This window comes from Perissodus microlepis, chromosome 8, assembly GCF_051167445.1.
Source record: "Perissodus microlepis isolate ML-2025 ecotype Zambia chromosome 8, ASM5116744v1, whole genome shotgun sequence".
Taxonomy (NCBI): Eukaryota; Metazoa; Chordata; class Actinopteri; order Cichliformes; family Cichlidae; genus Perissodus; species Perissodus microlepis.
In genome coordinates this window covers 1,142,241-1,152,173 of record NC_140468.1, presented here as the reverse complement: position 1 = coordinate 1,152,173, position 9,933 = coordinate 1,142,241, and the positions used below count along the sequence as shown (strand labels likewise).

General features: G+C 43.7%; 1 protein-coding gene across 1 annotated transcript; it reads right to left on the bottom strand.

Moving 5' to 3' along the window:
- Positions 1-8,669: 8,669 nt before the first annotated feature.
- On the bottom strand, positions 8,670-9,346 carry LOC146380993 (uncharacterized). The gene has a single exon (XM_084938568.1). The coding sequence runs from the start codon at positions 9,282-9,284 to the stop codon at positions 8,670-8,672; it is 615 nt and encodes a 204-aa protein (XP_084794694.1). The 5' UTR covers positions 9,285-9,346.
- Between the last annotated feature and the right edge of the window lie 587 nt (positions 9,347-9,933).

Here is a 9,933-nt window from a genome sequence, read left to right as displayed (position 1 = left end):
TATCTTGACATGTTTCAGACGTGTTCTCTTGTTCATACTTCAGGCTGTTTGTATCACAGCCAGGTGGTCTGTGCATGTGTGTGTGTGTGTGTGTGTGTATGTGTGTGCGTGTGTGTGCATGTGTGTGTGCGTGTGTGAGTGTGTCTGTGTGCATGTGTGTGTGTGTGCGTGTGTGTGTGTGTGTGTGTGCGTGTGTGTGTGTGCGTGTGTGTGTCTGTGTGCATGTGTGTGTGTGTGTGTGCGTGTGTGTGTCTGTGTGCATGTGTGTGTGTCTGTGTGCTTGTGTGTGTGCTTGTGTGTGTGTCTGTGTGCATGTGTGCGTGTGTGTGTCTGTGTGCATGTGTGTGTGTCTGTGTGCATGTGTGCGTGTGTGTGTCTGTGTGTGTGTGTGTGCGTGTGTGTGCGTGTGTGTGTGCGTGTGTGTGTGTGTCTGTGTGCGTGTGTGTGTGTGCGTGTGTGTGTGTGCGTGCGTGTCCTTAGACTGTTGTATCCTAATGAGAGCATATCTGTGACGGTGTTCCTCTAATTATCCTCATTAGCGGCTGCCACGACAACCATTTATTTACACATACACTGCATGTAAACAATAACATGAACACGCTAACGGCTGTTAGCAGCATGTTACGCACACAAACAGGAAGTGAGAACGTGCTGATTCATGACCAGCAGAGGCAGCGGTGAGTCCGTCCTCACAGATGTTAAAATAAACATGTTTACCTGATTTTAGAACTCGCCTGTTTAAACTAAATAATGCAATCAATAAGTGTATTTGTGATTTATTGACAGTCTTTACCCGAGACAGCTGTGAAGGGTTCGGGTACGTTTCTGCTACTGTCTGTGTATGAAAACATTTTTGTACTGAATTGTAATTGTGAACATTTTGGTTTTATTGTGAAGTCTCCATTTGAGGCTGTTATGTTACAGGTTACTGTGTTACGAGACAGGTTGCTGGCTGTTGCTAGGTCAAATCAGCCACAAACAGGAACCAAAACCTCGCTGTGATTGCTGCTGTTTCCTGTAGATACATGGAAGACGAAGGCTGTGTCCCACTCCAGCGACCGCAGTTCGCGGACTACGTACAGCGGCTACTACGAAGTACAAGAAGTGCGGAAGTGAGAGGCTTGTGAAATGGGACGGTCTGGCCTTCGTCACGCTGCTCAGGTTGCCTAGCAACCATGATACTAACCGCGAGAAACGTTTCATACAGCTTTGTTTGACAGAAATGAAGGAGAAAAATGTTTTGTTGGTCATTCATTTTTTTCATGACATCACTTTGATTAGCTGAGTATCTGAGGCTGAGACCACAGGACTGTAAAACATGATTGTTGGGCTTCATTTCTGTGCTGAACAGTCATTTCAAGAGTAGTAAATAACAATTAGCTAATGTTGTTCATGAGACTAAAGTCATCTCCCTGTGGTAATGTAAATATAATATGGCCAATATTATAGTTATTATATTAATCATTATTAGTTATTACAGCAGTGAACTTGAACTCTGTGTCAAATACTGAGCTTCAGTAAAGATTCAAGTTGTAGTTATTTATATTTCCTTAAATCGTCACTCAAAGACAAGTATCTTTGACAGTGTATATACAGATGTATTATATATAAGAGACAAATGTTGTTCTTTTAATTTGTTGGCATTACTACATTTGGCTCAATGCTTACATACATGTGTAAAAAGCAAATGTACGAGCTGTGATAACTGTGTCTGATAAAATGAAGAGTAGACTGATATATGAAATATTCCTTTATTGGGGGAGAAAATCAGACCATGTCATAACTGCTTTAAGTCATACAGAATAGATATCAGAGCCTTAAACAGGCTGACTTCTGCTAAATGGGTCAAACTGGGCAGAAAGTCTACAAACACATTACATCCTTATAGAATATGATGTAACACTATAGATCAACTTAGCTCAGAATATATAAAGCATATAAACAATTACAGCAATATGATGCAACAAACACAGCAGCTACTGATCCAAAATACTCAAAGCTTCATAGAACTGAAACAAACATTTATTTTTAGCTCCATTCTGCTGCTGATACAGACTTTAGGTTTCTGAACATTAAACTTGTTGCTGCCTTTCATAGTGTGTAACTTGAAGGCCTGAGTACTTTCTCCCTTTGTGTTTGTGGATATATGACTGACTTTAATTATCCATAAAATCATCACATTCTCTGTAAGATTAAGGTCGACTATTGAACGGCGTATATTTTAAAGGCTTTAAAACCAAGTTAGTACAAACATCACTAATCTTTGTAACTTTGCTGACGTGTGGCCAACAGTAATGTTTTAATGTTCTTCATTATGAAACATTTGCACATAAATAAGTGACGTAATATTCAGTACTTACTTTTGACAGTTTACTCTTCGGCCGCCCTGCTTCAGGCATCCGCCGTTTTTTTCCAAACAAAATATCCACACACCCACCACCGCGCTATGAATTGTGGGATGTATGAGACTACGAAGTCTACACCGAACCACACTTCAAATTTGGGGAAATGAAGGGCACATTTGTCGACCGCACTTGGAATACACTTCGAATTGGGACACACTTTGTCACGTCACTGTGACGTAATCGGTCTCCAAATGCGCACTACGAAGCGTGTGGTCGATGGATTGGGACACAGCCGAAGGCTCATCTCACAGCTGCAGTGCAACCTTAATAAACCAGAGACAGAAAATATTCACCTTCAAAGTAAAAGCATCACTGCAACCAGCACATTTCAAGACAGCATGGCTATGACTATGGTTGCTGTGTCTCTAGCTTCACATGTCTCAGAACAGAATCACCAATTACAGAGTTTGATCCCCGGCACATGAACAGGTTGGTGGTGCACCAATCACACGGAGGTTTGCAGTGACCTGCGCCTTTCAGTTCTCAGATATCAGCGATTGGTCTGTAGGGCTGCGTGTCTGAGCCCAAGACCCAATCAATGGTTCTGGTCTTGTGTAGGGTAACGCCCACTCCTTTCTACCGACGGTTGGTTCACCTGTTTAGAAGCTTCAACAGAAAGGCTGAGAGACCTAAAGTTAGAAAGCTCGTGTTAACTGAAACATTTTTACTTCCTGAACATTTACAGGTTCACCAGGTGGTTCTGACCCTGACCTCAGACACAGGGCATCTGCTGGGTTTCAGGCACGAGCAGTTGGTGAGACGTTGTCACAGAAACAAAGAGCTGTTTGATACCGAGGTCAGAGTAAGACATCTGGAGGACTTCATGTTCTCTCAGAGTTTCATCTTTATTATAATCCTGCAAACACACTTCACATTTGTGCTGTCTCTCTGCAGAGGCACTAATCAGACCCACAGACGTCATCGTGTGTCCCTCACACAGATGTGCAGATCCTCTGTGCTGCAGCATGAATGCAGCTCCTCCTCTTCTTCTTCTGCTGGTGTTTCATTGATTCTTCAGTTTTCTCAGCTCCTTCTAACTATGATTCTGTTTCTTCTTCTAACATTTAAATTCTCATCACAGGCTGCTCCTCGCTCTTAAACATCTTAGAGAGAGAGAGGGAGAGAGAGAGAGAAAATGTGTGTGTGTGAGCGAGAGAGAGATGATCACAGCGTTAACATGTTTAATCAAAGAGCTCTGCAGGAGGTGAGAGAGAGAAGAGGAAGCTAATTAAGAGATGACACTTCATCAACTCACACACAGAGATTCAGACACACACACACACACAGATCTCCTATCAGATAATGTATACAGTTCTGCTGGCTGAAGCCTTATTATCAGAGTATCTGCTCAGTTTCATTAAACACTTTTCTGTGGCAAAGATCTCGCTCTCTAACACACACACACACACACACACACACACACACAGAGTCCCCACAGAGGCAGTTCAATAACAGAAACATACTAATTAATACTAAAACTGACACACACTTTGTCTCTCTCTGTTTATCTGTCCACTATCTCTGTGCTCGCTTGCCCTCGGCTCAGATAATTGCCTCAATGGCTGACATCATTACACAACTCTGTGTGTGTGTGTGTGTGTGTGTGTGTGTGTGTGTGTGTGTGTGTGTGTGTGTGTGTGTGTGTGTGTGTGTGTGTGTGTTATACTTCATAAGTTTGTGTGTTTGAAAAAATAGTGTATGTCCAAAGGTTGCACCGTGATCTTATTTGCAGAAAACCGGCCTTACATCTCTAATCTAGCGCAAGACTCTCTTTGATCGGACGCAGAGTCATGTGGCCTAAGATCTTCTTTACCTGTGACAAACTGAAGACCTCAGGTGCTCAAAAATGATCTGATAAGGAACAAAGCAGCACTTCATGGATGAATGGATAGAGGGAGGGATGGTGCTCTTGTACATCACCAAGAAACTCAAACAGACACAGTGAAGCAGCAGCAGCTCTGTCTGCACGTTCTTGAAAGAGTAGTTGTCAAACAGCTAACAGGTCATCTGCAGAGGCTTATTTGAAGAGTTTCAGTCAGGTTTCAGAGCTCATCACAGCACAGAAACAGCTTTAGTGAAGGTTACAAATGATCTTCTTATGGCCTCTGACAGTGGACTCATCTCTGTGCTTGTCCTGCTAGACCTCAGTGCAGCGTTCGATACTGTCGACCATAATATCCTATTAGAGCGATTAGAACATGCTGTAGGTATTACAGGTACTGTGCTGCAGTGGTTTGTATCATATCTATCTAATAGACTCCAGTTTGTGCATGTAAATGGAGAGTCCTCTTCACACACTGAGGTTAATTATGGAGTTCCACAGGGTTCAGTGCTAGGACCAATTCTGTTTACATTATACATGCTTCCCTTAGGCGGCATCATTAGAAGACATAGCATACATTTACACTGCTATGCAGATGACACCCAGCTCTATCTGTCCATGAAGCCAGATAACACACACCAATGAGTTAAACTGCAGGAATGTCTTAAAGACATAAAGACCTGGATGGCCGCTAACTTTCTGCTTCTTAATTCAGATCAAACTGAGGTTATTGTACTCGGCCCTGAAAATCTTAGAAATATGGTATCTAAGCAGATTCTTACTCTGGATGGCATTACCTTGGCCTCCAGTTGTTCTGCTTGCAAGGGGTTGGAGTGCATTCTGTGTGGCTAACTGTCTCCAGTCTCCTCTTCTCTCTGGCTCCTCAGACACTCCTTCTGCCACCCATGGATTATCACGATCTCAAGGAGGTATTCAAAAAACAAGAGCCTTGTCACTACCCCCTCACACACCCTACGACTGCGCCATAGACCTGCTTCCTGGATCCCTCAGTCGCCTGTCTAATCTCTCCCGTCTGGAGAGAGAAGCCATGGAGAACTACATCCGTGAGTCATTAGCAGTGGGCATCATCAGACCCTCCTCCTTGGTAGATGCAGACTTTTTCTTTGTTGGCAAAAAGGATGTGGCTGTCTCTCCCTGTATTGACTTTAGAGGGTTAAACAACATTACAATAAAGAATAAATACCATTTTTTTTGCTGGCAAAGTGTGGCAACATGGCGCCTGTGTTCGGCTTGGCCACTGTTGCTGCTCCGTGAATTTGTCGACTGTTCCTGTATATTGTTTTTTATCTTGTCATCTCAGCTCTGATATATCATGAAGGTGTATTTGCTACTTAGATCTACAGTTCACATACTTTGTTGAGTATCAAAGTGTGTATGGAAAAAACCTTTGACAGTTGGGAGAGCTACCACCAGGCTTTTGCTCCTCCATGTGTATGCCCTCCTTCCTCTCCTAACTACCTGTTCTTGGCTCCAAGCGAAAACCAATCCAATTTTGATTCTGCCATGTCCCTGGAGCAACACTCTCATCTTGGCTTTCAGTATCCTTCAGATTTAATTTCAAAATCTCAGTACTGACTTTTAAAGCTCTGAATTCTGACGCTCCTGCCTACATTTCTGATCTTTTAGAAGCCCACACTCCCTCTCGCAGCCTGAGATCATCTAATCAAAGGCTGCGATACTCCCACAAACACATTTTAGGACCAGAGGAGATCTTTTAGAGCGGTCACCCCGCTCAGTTTGTGGAATGCTTTGCCCCAATCATTACGTTGCCTTGATTGTATTTGTTCTTTTAAACAGCAGCTTAAGAATCATTTATTTAGATTGGCTTTTAACTAGATTTGTGCTGTTCACCTTTGATTGTGTTGTTTTATGTACATCTGTTTTATATTATTGTGAAGCACTTTGTGGTTTTTATCGTGTGAAGAGGGCTTTATAAATCAATAAAGTAAAGTACCTCTCATCAGCTTCTGACTCCATACATGGAGCCACTGTGTTCAGCAAACTTGACCACCTCATTCCATCAGGGAGGGCGACGAGTAGAAGACCACATTTAAACACACCTTTGGGACATTTGGTATACCTAGTAATGCCTTTTGGCCTCACTAATGCCCCCGCTAGTCCCTAGTAAATTACATTTTGAGTGACTTATTAAATATTGTTGTCATCTTGAATTTTTCTTTCTTTTTCTTTATTTTTGCATGTCCCGTTTGGTTCTTTAGCCATCAAAATTATTGTCTGAAGGCCAAGATGCCCAGTGGTTTAACAAATGGACCAATACGGCCTTGCCTTGCCATTTGATTGACCTTTGTTACTATTATTACTTGTTACTTATTTGTTTTATTTTAAGTTATTAGAGATGGGCCAGACATGACTGGGGGATAGGAAAGAAAGAAAAAAGAAAGAAAGAAAGAAAGAAAGAAAGAAAGAAAGACCTTTAACAAACACATTTATTCATATCACAATTCAATAATACAAACAAACGCTCATAAAGTCAAAGGAAACATCACAAAAATACCGCCCAAAAATCACACACAAGTCCTGCATCAGTCCAACCCTGTCCAAGCATTTTATTTTTCCTTGTTTTCCAAATTGCGAACTTAGTCATACCAAGAAGGAAATTGATTAAGACATGAGTCTTCTTTTTCAAAGTTCTGTACTTAAGACTAAAAACAAAAACTGCCATAGAAAAACGCTCACCCAGGGCTTCCACCCATTCCTGCAAAAACAGGCTTTTTAACCTCACACAGGACAAAAACAAGTGTTCCAGCGACTCCTGTTCTTCACAAAATAGACACCCACCCCTAGTAGTCGGGTCAAAGTGAGCTGTGTGTCTGTTCGTAGCTATCAATCCATGTATAATCCTCCAGTGGAGGTCACCAACCCGTTTCTCAACAGGTGGCTTGCAGACCTGCAGAGATTTCTTGGCTTCGCGAACTTCTACAGAATATTTATTCAGAACTATAATCAAGTAGTCGCACCATTAACATGCCTCGTCCACAACAGTTCAATTTCTGTGGTCCTCAGAAGCTCAAGTTGCATTCACCAAACTAAAACAAAAAGCTCTTCACCACCGCTCCAATCCTGGTCCAACCAGACATCACCAAACTGTTCAGAGATCGACGCCTCAGATGCAGGAGTGGGAGCCATTCTTTCCCAAAGGACCAGACCACAGGGTAAGCTACAAACATGTGCCTTTTTCTCTCACTGTCTCTCCTCAGCTGAGCAGAACTATGTTGTGGTAAACCGAGAGCTGCTTGCCATCAACTTAGCCCTTGAGGAGTGACGCCATTGGTTAGAGGGTCCGGAGCACCCTTCATCATCTGGGCGGATCATAAAAACCTCACGTACTTAAGAACCGCTAAGAGACTCAATGCTTGTCAGGTATGTTGGTTTCTTTTTTTCAGGAGGTTTAACTTTTCCATTTCCTATCGCCCAGGGTCCTGCGATGTAAAAACAAACGCTTTATCCTGCGAGATTATGCCAGACACCGGCCAACCTGAACCAGCCAACATCCTCCCAACCACTTGCCAGGTGGGAGCTTTCACCTGGGGAATCAAGGCGATCCGCCAAACCCTTCAGGAAGAACCTAACCCTGGTAAAGGACACCCCGCCAAGCAATGCTATGTCCCCACTGCAGCCTGTTTGGCTGTCATTCCTTGGAGCCACACAGCAAGATTCACCTGCCATCCCAGAGTGAGTAGAACCATTTCCTTCCTAAAACATTACTTTTGGTGGAACACTTTGAAACGAGACTCCCTTGGGTGGAATACACTCACTCAGATCTACCAACAATTCACTCACCTCCTCTGCCACTGGTTTTTCTCCATTTGAAACTTTTGAGATGAGATGATGTGATAGCCTTTATTTGTACATACAATACACAAACATCACAATGGGGAGACAGATCAGGTCAGGTAGCGAGGAAAAAAAACATCGAAATGTGTAACACAAAAGGATAATACAGGGATGCACAGATATCAACACACCATAGCACAATAAACACAGACAGCAACATGGGAAAGAGTTCCAGTGTGTACATCTGATCTGGGACCGCTGCAATCTTCGACTTCGCCTCCAGCTGACCCGATGTCCACATCAGAGGGGAGGCAAGCGTTGGAGGTGGCGTTGGATAGGGAGGGTGATGCGTCAGTGAGTGCTTATCAGTATCAGTATATGTATGTGTGTGCGTGTCCATAGTTCAGCTGAGACAGTGTCCTTCGCCCTGCCAGGCTAAGTAAAGAGTCTTCCAGCCAACCCAGGTGGCCTTGCATGGAATGGGAAGAACAGACTCAACACAGTCGTTATCAGGGAGTTTTTATTCGGCTCCAGCCTTGAGCCCACAGCTGGCGCCGAAGGGGTAGCCGCATTATGATGGTGATTTTTCTTTTGCAAACAACTCATGAGAATTTCAAAGCTGTTCTTTAACACTCCGACACTGGTCTCTCAATCTCCGCGAGTTTCTCCATGATGTTATCAAACTTGCGCTCCGTGGTCTTGTCATTCTTGTGCTCAAAGAGCAGATTCTGAGGCCTCACGACTGCAGTGAGCTGCTCCAAGATGTGATCCTTTCGCTCAGAGGTGTTGTTCTGAGTGGACTTCTCCATGATGTAATCCAGTGTACGCTCAGAGGTCTTATTCTGAGTATTCACGGCAGCCATAAGCTTCTCCAAGCTCTTAACCATGCTGCATTCAGTGAGCCCTTTCTGAGAAGTCGCGCCTCGTCCCATCGTTTCAATCCCAGCGGGCAGCCTTGGGGGGGTTTGAACAGCCGGTTCCGCTTTCTTAATTCTCCGATAAGCCAGGGCCAAGCCAGCTCCGATCAGCCAGAACCCTGTTATCATGGTTCCGAATAGGTAGATATCTTCAGCATCTTTGATTGACAGTCCCACCAGGCACACGATCCTCCATGTCTGCCACCCGTCCATCGTGTATCCGGCAGGGAAAGTCCCTCCAGGGCACTCGGGCTCTCCTGAGCCCAGACTTCTCGTTGAGAAAAGGGTGTCAATAGCATTCAGAGACCAGTTGATCAAATCCATAATTCTCTTTAGGTTTTAGAGAACAGACAGTGAGAGAGTGTTCCAGGGAAAGTAATGCAAAAAACACGAGACTAGACAAGGCCATAAGCAGGGAAGATAAGGGAGAGGAGAGGAGAAAAAGTGCGTCCGCCTCCTCCGAGAGCCAAAAGAAGAAGCCAACCACCGCTGTTACTGAAAAATGATGTTGGCTATAGCTGTTCCTTCGGTGCAACACTATGAACCAGGTCAAAAGGTTTGGCTTACCACCAAGGACATTCCCCTTAAAGCACTGTCACACAACCTCGCACCGCGTTACATACAACAACTGTACTTTTTGAGGAGACTGAGCAGTTTTAAAGTTTCATCTGAAATGATGACCCCTTTTTATAAAAGTTTTATTGAATTTGTTTTAATGTTTTGTGTTATTGCTTTGCGCAGGAATTTGTCTTTGACCAATAAGACCAGACTCAGTAACCTTCAGATTTCAGGGAGGTCTCAGGTCCAGCTTGTGGGCTTTTATAACAGGCAGGTGCTGAGGAAGGCAGCCTCGGTCATATCATGTTCAGACCATCCTCTCTTTAATGATTTTCAGCTGCTTCCCTCAGGTCGTCGGTATAAAATACTTGCATTGGAGACCAAGAGACATAGAGTCTATTCTACCTGCTGCTAT

What these genes read in the sequence shown, in the direction of transcription:
- LOC146380993 (XM_084938568.1), bottom strand. Translation starts at nt 9,284, where the DNA reads ATGGATTTGATCAACTGGTCTCTGAATGCTATTGACACCCTTTTCTCA.